The following is a 15,864-nucleotide window of genomic DNA, read 5'->3' on the forward strand; positions in this document are numbered from 1 at the left end:
CTTCCTTGAGCAATGGTTTTGGATGTTCAAACTTTTTATCAGCAGAGACTTTTGTTGACACAGCTTTCAATAGGGTGACATCTCCTCAGGCTCAAAGATGAAATGTAAATTTCTCAACTCCTGTGGGTGTGCACGTCAAAGTCAATTTTGAGTTTCTGTCTTTGCAATTCCACACACACATCCATCACATTCATTTAGAGGTGAGAGAATACCTATGTCGCCTTGTATCAAATATAGGAAATCCACTCTTAAGTGCTTTTCACTTTCTCTTTTTCTCTTTTGAATCGTAGAGGAGCTTCTGCTTGGAACCTTGTTAATCACTCATTCAGCTTTACAAATATTTCTCTGGCTCATCTTTATAGCAGTCCTGAGTTGTGGTTGTTACTACACACAAGAGAGACCTAAGGATAAGAGAGGGTGACTTGATAAAGGTCGCACAGATGTCTTCCAGTAGTTAGTTGTTTAAGACATATGTATCCTGGCCTTCCATCATAAAATAATCCAAAGGGTGTCTAGCAACATAAAGAAAATCCATATGCATATCATAAAAGCAACACAATGGAAGATAAGCACAACAAATTAAACAAGGTGGCTAACTAGTAGGCGAGATATGGAGCTCTCCCATCCTTGACAATCCATTTTGGTAAATCTCCTGATGTCACAGAACCTCAGGTGATTCAAGTTCAGATGAAGAACTGGGAGCACGCTGGAGAGTGCAGTCCTGATTCTTCCTTTCTTCCTATACAGGTGTGGCTTGTGCCATTCCTACAAGGGAAGACTTCCAATCCATTGCGTGGAATCCAGTGTAGTGCTAAGACCATTGTTCCATCAGCACGGGGATTTCTGTTCGTTCAACAGAACATTCTCCCCCACCTTTGTGGGCTCCCTAAATATGGCCTAGGAGTTTTCCCAACCATCTGGAGCAGGTTTGGGGAGGGCATGGGGAGCGGTGAGGAAAAGTATTGATGTGCAAGCAAAAATCCTTGCACTGATGGAATGTGTTAATAGAAGACAGTTAATGCACATTGAAATAATAGTGCAAGCCCATGTTTCGTATGGCCTTGTCAAGCAACTTTACCTACCCAACCACTTCTTAAAGTCCTCCAAATTCAAAAGTGGTTTGGGGGCTGGAAAGAAGACAGAATAAAAAAAAAAGCTATGTATGCAATCCTATAAATTTAGCCACCACAAGGGAAGTACAGTTACACTTATTCCATTGGAACCATTTCCCAGTGCCTAGAATAGGTCACTAATAGAGCACAATATACATCCGAGTTAAGATTTACTGAACTTCATTTTTTGGTTGTGTTTTTCATTGTGATTTCAGTTGAATTCCCTTGGTTCCTTGCTTTCTGTTTCTTCAAATATCTGTGAAATATGAGTGGTTCAGTATTGCACAGCTTATTTGTTGTTTTTTAAATGCCTAATCCTGGAAAGGGACTAAAGTCAATTGTATTTTGAGCAAGTGATACTGTTTTTAAGGTTTGTTTATACACGTAATACACAAGAGTGCAGCTAAAATCTGTGTTAAACTAAATTCTTTAGATTTTATTAGGTGTGTAGATTGGCCAGTTCACATAGTAATATTTAGCTGACATAACAGAATGCTTAGTTCTTGCTTTAAGAAATCTTGTATACAATAACATTTGCAATGGAATAAAGTCAGTTTATTTGTAGACTGTTATGGTTTTTGATAACAAAATTCATTTCGCTGTCTTTCTGTCTCCCCAGCCCTCCTTCCTGTTTCTTTCTAGTTTTGTATTCCCTGTTTTCACCTCTCTTTGAATGCTTTCCTTTTCATTTCTAAAGGGACGTTATTTAGGAGAAATGTATTTCTGTTCATATTTGTAGCTTAAGAAATGCATAAGAACACCAGAAATCCCTTCGAAGCATGTAAGGAACTGGGTGCCCAAAGTTCTGGAACAGCGCCGGCAAGGTTTGGAAGCTTATTTACAGGTAAGCTACTTATAGCAGTGCTTATTTCCTTGAACTATGGGTTTGATCCAGACTTAGTCATGGTTTGAGCTGACCCACTGAAATCCATCAATGCTCATCCATTGTTTCAGAATATTGACACAGTGAAGTATCATAATAATAAGGTATAAAGGTAAAGGACCCCTGGACGGTAAAGTCCAGTCAAAGGCGATTATGGGGTTGCAGTGTTCATCTTGTTTTCAGGCCGAGGGAGCCGGTGTTTGTCCGCAGACAGCTTTCCGGGTCATGTGGCCAGCATGACTTATTCACTTCTGGCGTGACCAAACACCGTGACAGAAACCAGAGTGCACGGAAACACCATTTACCTTCCTGCCACAGCGGTATCTATTTATCTACTTGCACTGGCGTGCTTTCAAACTGCTAGGTTGGCGGGAGCTGGGACAGAGCAATAGGAGCTCACCCCGTCGTGGGGATTTGAACTGCCAACCTTCTGATCGGCAAGCCCAAGAGGCTCAATAGTTTAGATCACAGCTCCTGTTGTTGTTGTTGTTATACTCTGCCCATCAGGCTGGGTTTCCCCAGCCACAGTGAACAACTTGCTATTTCAAACTTTTGTATTCAAGCAACCATTTTATCTCTTCTATATTTATTTGTTTAAGACATTTATAAACTACCCTTTTAACGTAGTAGCTAACTGCTTCTGTACTATCTGGGATATAGTTGTAATGCTGTTGTACTATATTTGAGCTTGGTAAAGCTCTGCGATGCAAATTAAATTGATTCAAAGATGGGCGGTCAAGAACCATCGTAGTGTAATGAGTAGAGTGCAAGACTGGGACTGAGGAGACTCTGGCTCAATCTCTGCTTGGTCGTGAAGCTCACTGGGTAACCTGGTTCCAGGCACAATCTTTCACCCTAAACTAGCTTGCTGGTGAGAAGATAAAATATATGTATGGGAGAGCCTTGAGCTCCTTGGAAGAAAAGTGAGGTATAAATATAATAAACAGTAATAATAGGTGTTGTAAGAATATATGGAATGGAAGAACATACCGGTATAGGATTTAGGGATGGGGTTGTTGATCATTATAAAGGTAAAGGTACCCCCGCCTGTACGGGCCAGTCTTGACAGACTCTAGGGTTGTACGCTCATCTCACTCTATAGGCCGGGAGCCAGCGCTGTCCGGAGACACTTCCGGGTCACGTGGCCAGCGTGACAAGCTGCATCTGGCGAGCCAGCGCAGCACACGGAAACGCCGTTTACCTTCCTGCTGGTAAGCGGTCCCTATTTATCTACTTGCACCCGGGGGTGCTTTCGAACTGCTAGGTTGGCAGGCGCTGGGACCGAACGACAGGAGCGCACCCCGCCGCGGGGATTCGAACCGCCAACCATGCGATCGGCAAGTCCTAGGCACTGAGGTTTTACCCACAGCGCCACCCGCGTCCCTGTTGATCATTATTGCTATTTAAATTGTATCATATTTTTATATGTTGTAACACTGCTCCCCTCAGCCCCCGTAGATCTACTAGTGAAGTACAGGTAAGAACTATAATAATCTCTCCTTCAATAACACAATATTTCTGAAGATTGTCACTTGCATTTGACACAAAAAAATAAACCGATTGTTATGTTAAGTCGGAGATAGAACCTCCTTCCAAGGTTTTGCTTTATTCTGAACAAAGAAAATACATGTCAAATATTCATCAAATTACATATCTCTTAGAACAGGCATGTCCAAAGTCCGTTTTGGGGGCCTAATCCGGCCCGCCGGTCAATTTAATCTGGGGTTGAACCCTAAAAAAAACTCAACAACTTTGGTTGGCCCTCACGCATGTTCAATTCTTCAAATCTGGCCCTCTTCGGAAAAAAGTTGGGGCACCCCATCTTAGAATAAAGTATGCAAATACATTTATGGTCTTATTTTGTTGGTATCCAACAGTATACCCAGATAATGAGAGAAAATGAGTCTAATACCAATTATTTGACTAACTTTTGTGGTAATGAAGTGAGACTATATAGTAACTTATTTGTTATTTCATTATGAATCTTTAACAATTAGTATAGTTCTCTCTGCTGCTCACACATTCACATCTGTATTGTAGCCCTAGTGTAAAGCATGTTGTGATATTCTGAGCAGTAAAAAAAAAAAAACATTGACCTAAAGCAATACTATGCTGATACAAAAAAATTATATATTCAGCCCTAAGTATACAGTGTCTTAAACATGAAATATTTAGCTCTGCAGCAGCTATAGGATAGCAATGCAAGATAAATTACAAAGCAGATTTGTCATATATAAATGACTTGTAAATTGGAACTTTTTAAATGTATGAAATTATTTCATCATGTTGCCAGCCTTCTAGGAATTTGGGTTCTAGGAGATGCAGTAGTTCTACAGTGAAGTGAACATGTTGTTGTTTTGTTTCTCTGAATGCTTGTTGTATAGTCTGTTGATATTCTGAGTACTGGCATAATAGATCATATCTCAGTTCTTTCAGCAGAAGAATCTCATTGCTAATGGTTTCTGTCTTGGTTAAGATAAGGTGTAGCTATCAGAGGCTGTGATAAAACAGTACTAGCTTAGAATAAAAAGTGTCTGCTGTAGGAGTAAGCAGTTTGCCTCTGCTAAGCTTCTAGATACTAATTGGCATAATGAGCACACACTTAGGATTTCTGTGGTCTATGCAGAAGGAATGTTATTGGTGAAAACTGTTGTCTTTGGAATTGAAGAAAATATGACTGCTTCCAATATCTTCTCAGTCATCTTCCTCATACAGAATTAAAACAAAAAAACAAAAATAAAGTATGGTATGTATTGCAACAATAACTTTGTATGACTTGATTGACCTTCTTAACTTAGGCAAGAAAGAATTAAATGTCAAAAATATAGCTGCACCCAGGGAAATAATTCATTGGTGCAGTTAATGCTGTGGAAGCTGTTTAAAGCTCTGTAATCAAAACAGATTTTTAAGTTTTGAGCAGTAAACGAAGAGATGCAGATTATAAATTTCTCCTACTTCTATGTTTTATTTTATTTATTCTATGTATTATTTATACTTATATATATTAATGGTCTGCTTGCTACTTGTATGGATCTTAGATCCACAGTCTCTCAAAGAAGCACCTGAAAACTTGTCACAGTTAAGATTAAACATATTTTAATCATGTTTCACCTACACTGGTGACCAACAATCTTCATTTTCAAGTCTAACAGTATTAGAAGAAAAAATATTTGGTGTTAATACCGTTCATTGTAGAGTTACATAGGCAAATCCCTGTTCTCAAGTAGCTTCTAACAATCTAAAATAAACAGTGGGAATTCAAGTTCAATAAATTTTATTGTTTGTAGTTGATGGCCATCACAATACAGTATGAGCACAAATCACACAGCTACAAAACAAAAGACATTGAATTGTTGGAGTTTGTTATAGGAAGAGAAGAATATGAGTAAATGTCCTTATATGTACTTGAAGAATGATTACCATAATTATTAAGAAATGTCAGATCTGTTATTTTACATATAAAGATAACCTGGATATGGAGATTGCCAATTAAATGTATCGGAAGCATTGAAAAAGCTGCTAGTGAAAGAACTTACCTTAGCTTGCCATCCACATTCCCATTCAGTCCAAGAATAACAGCAAATAGGCATCCCTGAGCCAAAGGCCCAAGGCTGTGTCTCATTGTGCCTTCCAGTATCCTTGAGAGGATGTGCAGCAGCTTTTTGCATTAGCTGAAGCGTCCAAGTTAGTGTCAAGGGCAGCCCCACAGAATGTGTTTATAGTAGACAAGCGTAATGGTTGCAAAATAGTATATCAGTGTATATGTAGATCTCCACTCTCAGAAAAATGACACAGAAAAATGCAACAAAAATAATTGATAAAAAATTACTCCTCGTTACTACAGCCATTTGTTTATCAAAAAGTAAGGACAGGTGATACAGTCCTTCCAGTCTCCATACCGGTACAGATGGGGGGAAATGTTACCCCATCAGTCACTGTCAAAGCTTAGGAGATCCGACATGTATTTCCTCTTATTTGTCTAGATATTGTTCATCCACTTTAGTAGAAGGAGCTGTTTTAGGTTCTAGCAAGTTTAAGAGAAGTAGTTGTAATCAACTGTTGGGGCAGCCCTTTCCTTCAGTTGCCATCAACCAACTCCCCATGATTTTTGTGTTTTTTAACATGTATAATCAGGTCAGCATTTTGAATCCCCTCAACGGGGTGAGCTCCTGTTGCTCGGTCCCGGCTCCTGCCAACCTAACAGTTCGAAAGCATACCAGTGCGAGTAGAAAAATAGGTACCGCTCTGGCGGGAAGGTAAATGGTGTTTCCATGCACTGCTCTGGCTTTGGTGTTCCGTTGCACCAGAAGCGGCTTAGTCATGCTGGCCACATGACTCAGAAAAACTGTCTGTGGAGCGGACAAACGCCAGCTCCCTCGGCCTGTAAAGTGAGATGAGCGCCGCAACCCCAGAGTCGTTCGCAACTGGACTTAATTGTCAGGCGTCCTTTACCTTTACCTTTTTAAACAAATAGCAATAGCACTTGCTAAACATGGTCTGTCACCACACCCAGGATCTAGGAATATCTGTTCAAAATCATAATTTTGTATTTATTAATTCATTTTTTGTTAAGACTTGCTACTTCTTTCTGTTTGCATTTCTGATTTTGTTTCTGGTAGAATTGCCTTGTTTTTACAGTCCATATGTGGTAGTAAAAAGCATTTTAATTCGTGGTTTCATCACCTTAGTAGGTATATGTGCATGAACTGTGAAGCTAGGTTTCTTGAGGGGTAGAAATGAATGGACATTCATCCTGGGAAGCATGAATGCAAATTTTATTTAACTTCATTTTTATCTATTTTAAAAGCAAACCACTGAAAACATCTATTAATCAAACAGAAAACCTACAAGAAATTATTCAGCATCCTTCGTCCTTTGAAACCCCGATTAGTTTTGAATAATCACTGTTGTGCTGTGTTTATAAGGATCTCTAGAAAGGGCAGTATGATAAGTGTAAAGAGACAAAATGTTCTTTATCCTCATTAAAGATTGTGAACAGTGTGTTAAATAATATTAATGGCTAGGATTGTCAGTGTTTAACAGTACTTTCCTAGTACAAGTGATTTTATTGATCAATGCAGACTCAATGTAACGGGGCAGATTATGCTACTGATTTTATCGAAACCTTAACTAAGTTTGTTAGTGCACCACATATCTTTAAATAGATCTAGATGATGATGTAGATTAAGAAAAGCAGAACACCATCCATCTTTTTTTGATCTGTTAATAACTTAAATCCATCATTGTTGCTACCAGCTGTTTTTAGATTCTGTAGAGAGAGCGCACATTTCTTTGGTATTTGATATAGAATGCATCAATAAAAGTTTTTACCAGTGTTTATTCCCCTGTCCCAGTGCTTTTGGTATATTTAACTGTATCTCTTCTAGAGATGGGAGACTCTCTTGTGGTAATTATAGAAAACACCAATAATTATTATTTGTCTCACAGCACAGACATTTTAGAGTCTGGTGCAAGCCTTTGCTTGCAGTTTTTTAAAAAGAATATCCATAGTTTACTGTTTATCGGATTGTAGATATTTCCATTCATTGTCCAATTTGTAGCCCATATTGCTATATACTTTTTATAAACTATTGTAACATTTTAATGCAATATTTCTAAAGCCTTCTGATATATCCAGGTTCATAGCTAGGTGCAGACTTGTCCTTCTGGAAATGGAAGGGCCTATTCTCTAGTGGAAAGGACCAAAACCTAATAGAATCTCCCTGCTAGAAGAAGCAGAAAAGTGGATTTCCTACCAATTCTCCTTCTGCAGCCCTAATGTTACCTCCCATTCTCTTCCAGAGGACCCCGCCCCTCTCCAAAACATCTGGAGTAGCTTTCTGGGAAATGTGTGTTTCCTGAGCTTGTAGGAACAAAATAGAATAGATACCTGCACTAAGGAGGCAGTTAAATGCCCCTTGGGATCTGCAGTACTGCATGGCTATTTAGAAAAAAAGTTAATAAATAAGACTTAGAAAAAGCAGGAGACATTCTCTTTGTTGTTTTTTTGAGAGTTGGTTTACAGCTACATTTAAATTTTGGATTTCCCAATTGATTTCTATGGACAGCTCTCCCATCAGTCCCTGGGGACATTTAAAAATAGATTCTCTGTATGAAACAGGAAATGTCCTATCTGACAATGAGATGGCTTCTCTGTACTTTTTATATGTGTTTCTTCTTGTATCGCTTTTTACTCAACGTCTCTCTTCTGCGGCATCCACTGGGTAAAGGAAGGATTGAAAAAGGACAATGTAGGAAGAGATGCACAGAGATAACAGCTCAGCTTCCACATGCCTCCTTGTCTTCTCTCTCAGCCAGCTTCTGCTTTCTGCCTGGCCAACTGTCTCCCCTTCAGTTTCCCATTCATCACCAAGCGTAGCCGAGTAAAAAGTTTACAGTAGTGAGGAAATGAAGAAAAAATTCCAAACAGTGGGGAAGTGAGGGAGAAAAGTATTGGTTTTGCCAGTTGGCTTCTTAACTTCTTGCAATCAGCCTCTCCAGCCATGTAGTCACCCCCTGTGTAGGATACTCTGTTTTAAACCCCATCCCCCAGTTTGCTTTTTTGACTGCTCCCCAAAGGTCTGTGACTACTGAGCATGCTCAGCCCTCATTGGGTTGTTTTAGGTTCACTTCCCTCCAACCCCATATGATTCACCTGAACATGCACTTACATCCCTCTTGTTTCTTACTGGTCTTGTTTTGGCTACAGAGCTGCCAGCATGCTCAAACTGAGTCCAGCATTAGAAGGAGTGATATTACCAAAGCATGGAGATAGGCATGGATAGTGTCAAGGTTATCTTTGTCCAGGAAGGGGCCCTAGCTTATAGCCCTTGCTGAAACTGGTGCTACACCAAAGCACTGGATCTGAACAACATCTCCAAGCTATGAACTTGCTCTGAAAGAGTGAGATGGTTTCGTGGTGGTGATGGTTCTCAATGAAACATCATTGTCACTTCCATTGCTATATCTGGTTCTTACATAAAGGGAACAGTACTTGTACCATTGTGATAACATCACTCGTTCAAATCCATGACATGCCAGCAGTTTCATGTAGATGTTAAGTAGCACTGAAAACAAAACAGAAGCTCTGCAATACTGTAGAACAAGTTTCACAGTGTGAAACAACACTTTCCCATCACCATCTCTAACCTACCAGCCTAGTGGAAATGAAACCACTGCAGAATGATGCCCCCATCCTCAAATTCACCTTCACCGATGAAATCAAAAGCTGCTCAGATTGTTAGCATTGTCCTACTCGTGTAGGACCCCGGTAGAGACACATGCCTGACTGGCATGTTCTTTCCTTCCTGGTCAGTCGTTCTGGAGCTTCAAAAGCTTTCTCCAGCCCGAACATCACAGCAACTGATGCCAAGAGGCATTAGCACACTTAAGAACAGCAGAGTATTAGTGGTTCGCGTAACAGGCTCAATAGCTCAGCATTTTGGCTAATCTACTTTATTTACATATAATACACTCAGAGCGTTCTGACTTAGCTCCTTCCTCTTTCTCATCAGACAGCAAAGAGAAAGAAACAAAGGACAATAATCCAACATCACGGAACACAGTGACACAAAACATCCTGTCTCCATCACTTCCCACACTGTGGAATGAAAACATACACCGTCATGTGATAGAAAACAATCCCATGACTGCAAACACGGAGCAAGAATCCTAACACAGATATCCAGGAAAAGCATCAGTGAAATGCCTTCGGTAATTTTCCTAGCAGAAGTTGTCTACTCGGGACACCCAAGCGGTTTCTGTACCAAACCAGTTTGGAAACAGATCCAGATAATCAATTTTATTCGGTTAGCACTTAGGGCTGGAGAATGATGAGCTTTACACTTTAGTAGTGTAAAACAGCTACTTGATGGGAAATAAGCCCTAAGATTTCAAAAGCAGAAGCAATGTCATTCTAATTTAAAATAAAATTATTCCCTTGGTAAGTCTTATGTGACATGGGTTTTCTCATTCTTGACTGATCAGTATCTGCTGAAAGTTTCTGTGAATCTCATTTGCTCTATAAGAATGATCTAGATATACCATAGATTTGTTAATTCACTGTATGAATCCGCAGTCCTAAGCTGTGACTAACCCGCAAACCCTTTCACACTTGTTAAAACTATGTTCTGGGTGTTGATAAACCCAGGTCCTATTCTTGACAGGAGTATAGCAACAGGAAAAAGAGCACTACCCTTTTTTCTCTCTCTTTTACATGCCCAATCCCCAATGCCCCTTTTGCCTTGCACCTGGTTCTTGATCCTACAGGTGAAACTCTTAAAGTTTGCATAAACTAAAACAAGCATGAAGTAGACCCGGTGCTTTAATTTCATTAAACACCTTGTAACTGTTGAAGATTAATGTATATATCTCTTGCTAATTCTTTCCAATTACTTAGTTCATATAAATTCCCAGGCCTTGTTAATTATGCTGAAGTCAAGAGGTAATTTTTAACAGTATTTCCACAGCAGGGGAATTTTCCCAGCATAACCTTGCCCTCTAGTAGAAACTCTCAACAGATTAGGCTCTCTGACTAGAGTCCATTCATTTTCAGCTCAAGCCTAATTGCTGCCGACTGGCTGCCCACAGGTACCTGGCTATTGTACACATAAAGAATGCAGGTCCTTCTGAGAACAAATAAGGAAAGATTAATTGTTCCTTTTGTTTCATCCCAGGAGAAATGTGGGCCCTTAATCAAGAAAAATAATTTCTCCTGTTGATTTGGCTTATTTGGAGGGACACATAATTGTGGAAAAGAACGGGGTAGACATGCATTTTGCAAGGAATGTAGCCCTTGCGTTGCACAGGAGGCAAAGATAAAATGAAATAAATGTAAGACAATGCTGGAATTGATGGGGATGGCTCACATTTCTCATAGTAAGTAATTTGGCTGTTGGGCTTTTATTTGAACCAATATTGCCAGGTAGTATTGTCATTTGTTTTGTCTGCTGCTTTGGAAATCTAATCAAGGAGACAATAGTAGTGGGAGCGGGGAACACTTCTCCAAATTGTCCTTAATTGCTAGAACACAAAGTGAGCTAAACACTCTGGTGTTTCCAATTAAAGAATCTGTTTCAAGCAAGCACCATTAAATCTATCTTTCCCTGTCTGATAAATAAGCTATCAAAGACTGGAACAGATTAATTGAGAGCAATTAATTCAAGGCTTAGTAGAAAAGTCAGACAAAGCCAATGCTGTCAATGGCTACAAATTTGACATAAAATAAATTATTTCTTGGATTAGAAGCATTTTAGCCCTTGCCATCTCATTACCCTAGTCAGCAAAACACTCGAGAGACCTGGGTTCAATTTTCTGCTTCTCCAGTGTGTGCTTTGCATGAGCTTTGGGCAAACCTCTTTGTTGACCATCCTCAGTAATGGTCTTCAGTGGCAGTATTACAGCAGAGGTAGTTTGAGGATTTCAACGTTTATCTGCTTGATATGATAATATAGGACAGCCTTCCCCCACCTGGTGCCTCCAGGTGTTTGGAACTACAGTTCTTATCATCCCTGACCATTGGCCATTGGCTGGCTGCGCTTGATGGGAATTGTAGTTCAAAACCTCTGAAGGGCATCAGGTTAGGGGAGGTTGTCCTCCTTACCATACACATCAGAGGAGTTATTTAGATATGCTGACAGAAAATGGAAAAGAATGTCTCGGACAAGAAATCACTAAAGGTTTTCTCACCCCCCTTTCTTTTTCAATATGCATAGGGAGTCAGAGGTGGGGAACTCATTGCACTCCAGATGTCTTTGTACTACAAACAGAGATACCAACTTGTATAAAAAAAAATTGGGAGGAGGTAGGCTCCACCCTAAGGGACGTGGGTGGCGCTGTGGGTTAAACCACAGAGCCTAGTACTTGCGGATCAGAAGGTCGGCAGTTCGAATCCCCGTGACGGGGTGAGCTCCTGTTGCTTGGTCCCTGCTCCTGCCAACCTAGCAGTTCAAAAGCACGTCAAAGTGCAAGTAGATAAATAGGTACCGCTCTGGCGGGAAGGTAAACGGCGTTTCTGTGCGCTGCTCTGGTTCGCCAGAAGTGGCTTAGTCATGCTGGCCACATGACCCAGAAGCTGTACGCCAGCTCCCTCAACCAGTAAAGCGAGATGAGCGCCACAACCCCAGAGTCGGTCACGACTGGACCTAATGGTCAGGGGTCCCCCTTTACCTAAGCTCCACCCTACATAATCGATCACAAGATGCAGCGTGCGCACACCATTTAAATGGCAATGCTCATCAACTTTGGGTGCGGCCACCTCAAATATTTTATTGGGGGACCAAAGGGACCCCTCGGCCGCTAGGATTTGGCTCCTATGACTACAAATCCTAACATTCTTATTCTGGCAAGGGCTGATGGGGAGTTGTAGTCCAACAATATCTGGAGGAAGACTCTGAAGAAGTGTGCATGCACACAAAAGCTCATACCAATAACAAACTTAGTTGGTCTAAGGTGCTACTGGAAGGAATTTTTTTTATTTTGTTTCAACATCTGGAAGGCTACAGGTTCTCCATTTCTGTTCTATGTGGGCATTCAATGTAGCTCTAATATTTATTTTGGGTACCATATATATTATGGTGTGTTTTTATATGTGTGTTTAATTGGATGAAATTATAGACCATAGGTCCATGAATAAGTATTGGCCATAATAGCTAAATAAAGCATCCATGCTCATGATATTTACATAGCGTAAGCCGAGGCAAGTAACTGAGGGAGGTTGTCTTTTTTACATTCTGCTTGCGAGTAACCAGCCAGCAACATCTGACTGACTATTGCTGAAATCATAACGCTAGACTAAAAGAGCCCTTTGTGCAATTGATAAAGGTGAACTAACTTGGATATAGCAAGGCAGAAAAAAATACTAGATTGTTTCATCTCCTGTCCTGACTTTGAGATCAAATTCCATGCACATGATGCAACAGATAAGTGCCAACCAAAAGCATCTAACTAATCTGAGAATGAAGTCCAGAGCCATAAATCACAAATCAGTGATCTCACATTACTTTTATATTGTGAGTTGAGTAGCAGTGGCTTCACAGCTTTCTAAATAAGTGAAAAGCTTATTAAAATATCAATATTGACACATGATGCTTCTACAGGCGGCTTTTTATCATGCCTGGGGTTAAACTGTTGGAATATAGTGGTTACTCCTCATCCTATTTCAGCTCAAAGGCACAATCTGAAAACACCAACTGACTTTCCAACAAAGCTCTGTTCTGAAGCAATGAACTTGGACTCAGCATGTGGGAAGCTGGACCACGTCTGAGGTAATCAACGCCAGTTAGAATGATGGAGTGTTACCCATAGCCATGTACTATGGACAAACTGTCCAATGATATAGCATGGCATTTGTAGCAAATAAATTAACAGAATACTTAACTTATATATTCCCAAAGTAACAAGTGAACTCTGAGCTGCAATTTGGGGGGGGGGGGACAAAAACGTGTTTACAAGATTTTCTGGTAACAAATGACAACATAGTACAGTGAAGTACTACAAAGAAAAAGTATATTATTGCCTATTTTACATGCACATTTCTTAGTGTTTTTAGAAGCATACATCACACAAATTAGCTAGTGAAGCATTCTGTTCAAGAAGTTCAACTCATAGACATAAAAATGCTTAAAATTAGACAACTCCAAAAACTTGTATCTGGGGTTTTTTTTAAAAAAGACGCACACACACACACCCCGTTTGCCTTTATAAAACAGTAAGGCTCAGCTTACTTAAGTCTTTGCTTTGAACTGTATCTATATGTCCTGCTTTTCAACAAAATTTGTTGTGTTTCTGCTTACAACAGTTATAGTTGTAATAGTTATTATAGTGGCAATAGTTATTACCAACTGATTTTCAAGTATTCCCTTCTTGGGATATGAATATGTCCTGTTCAATTTATGCCATGATACAGTACCTCAGCTCAAATGATTGCAAGTAAAGGAAGCTTAAATATGATTTATCATTATGTCTGAATTAACAAACCATGGTTTTCAATTAGATAGTTAATCAGAAACCATGGTTTGAACTGGCAATCCATGGTTGATGCTAACTATGGTTTGGCATAAGATGAGATGGGGCCATCCTCTGTGCCTCCAGAATCTGCTACACCAGAGTGAACTTATGAAGCTGAGTGCTAAGATGATAGAAAAAGGAATCAGACAAGCAGTTCTAAACCATTGTTTGTGGTTTCATGTTTGAAAACTCAAAACTGTGGTTTGGCAGAGGGATAGAGAAAGTGGTGCCCTTCAGGTGCTGTTGGACTGAGCTCATTATCCCTGAATACTGCTCATGCTAGCAACCAGATGAATGCTACATTGAAGAACAATAAATCATAATTACTGAACAAAACCAGTATTGGCCTTCTAATTTCAACTCCAGTGAAATAGGAAGAGAAAGTGTCCAGATCATGTGTATGCTTAGCATATACCAACCACGGAGCAAAAGCAAACGACTGTATAATCTGTCTAGTTTTCAAATTTTAAACTGCTTTTTATCTGTGGGCAGAAAATATTCAGTATGCGAAACTAGTTTTAATGTGAGAGGTTGACTCAATTAATCGTTAATTCCTCAATCAATTTTATGAAGCATATAAATACACAGTTTCCTTTCATTTATTTTGTTGAGCGCACACAGCATCTATATAATGAAGAATGGAATGATGTCAGAATAAAGCTGCAAGTCTCTGTAATATGCAGTTGTCAGGCTTCTACCATTTGTCATCAGTGCAGAAAGGGTTAGTAAGTGTTGAATGTCTGCCTTGTGTTGGCCTTTTAAATTGCCAATTTCATTTTCCCTGCCTTTATTAAGAAATCCCACACACGTGAATTAGGGAGGGACAAGTGTCAGGGAAAAGGCACTACAATGAAGTACCTTTGATTGAGCAAGGATTACATTGCTCAGTTCCTTCTATAAAAACGTGTCATGTTTGCCACCCAAATAAATGCCTAGAGCGCATAAAACATGGAGCCAAGTGACCCCTAGGAGAAAAATCAATTGCAATTCATATTTCATATGCCTATAATTGCTAGTGAAGGCAGAGCAGCAATTCTTTATGGCGAAGGCTTCTCCATTGTTAGATGTTTCCTGTTTGATGACCGGGGTGGGGGTGGCTGTGGGGGAGTTTTCTGTGTCTGGTGTTTGAAGTGTTCATTCCTTTCACATGGACTGAATTACTCCAATCTGTAACAACAGAAGTCAAGCTTTCTTATTATTGCTCACTGTTCGGTGTTTGAGCTGGAACACTGAACTGTAGACAAAAATACTTCATGCACAGCTATTCTGCTGGAAATGCCTGGAGCTTTCACAAGCAAGCCAACAACAAAAAAGAGACACCCAGGTTCTATAAGCTGTGAAGTTATCAATTTGCTAGCATTTAAACCCTCAAACTGAGTCTTGTTTCTGAGTTTCTTTTCCTCAAGCAGGCAAAGAATCCTGTTCCTTTAAAAGCAGAATTTTGAAAGTGTCCTCCTTATTTCTTTTTTCTCCCTCCTTCCTTATTTCAGTCTGATTTTCTTTTTACAAGGCTGCTGTAAGATTCCTATCCCACTGTGGACTGAGATGTCATATGGATAGAGAAAATGCCGCTCACTTTATGGATTACTGTTAGGTCAACAAAACTTTGGCAGCATTGATTAACTTGACAGTGAGTACAGCAGTACATTTATCACTTATGGCTGTGCTGTAGAAAATCTAATAAGAGGCAAACAATTCCCTTTAGAGTAGTAACAGGTTCACTGTGGCTAACGGTGCATGCACTGGAAATTTCTGCCTTTAAATTATACTCTTGCTGCTAGTTGGATCATTGACTCAAAGCTACTACTGCACTTCTCCATGACCATGTTCTATATTATTCATTTGATCAAAATCGTATGGTTA

General features: G+C 39.8%; 1 protein-coding gene across 2 annotated transcripts in view; it reads left to right on the forward strand.

Moving 5' to 3' along the window:
- The window catches only part of SNX24 (sorting nexin 24), a 78,074-nt gene that overhangs the window by 43,010 nt on the left and 19,200 nt on the right, over positions 1 to 15,864 (forward strand). For both annotated transcript variants that reach the window (XM_053409281.1, XM_053409282.1), the window contains one exon: positions 1,852 to 1,956. In XM_053409281.1, the coding sequence (XP_053265256.1) occupies positions 1,852 to 1,956 (105 nt within the window). The remainder of the gene's footprint in view (positions 1 to 1,851; positions 1,957 to 15,864) is intronic.

Source organism: Podarcis raffonei, chromosome 11 (assembly GCF_027172205.1).
Source record: "Podarcis raffonei isolate rPodRaf1 chromosome 11, rPodRaf1.pri, whole genome shotgun sequence".
In the NCBI taxonomy this organism is placed as follows: domain Eukaryota; kingdom Metazoa; phylum Chordata; class Lepidosauria; order Squamata; family Lacertidae; genus Podarcis; species Podarcis raffonei.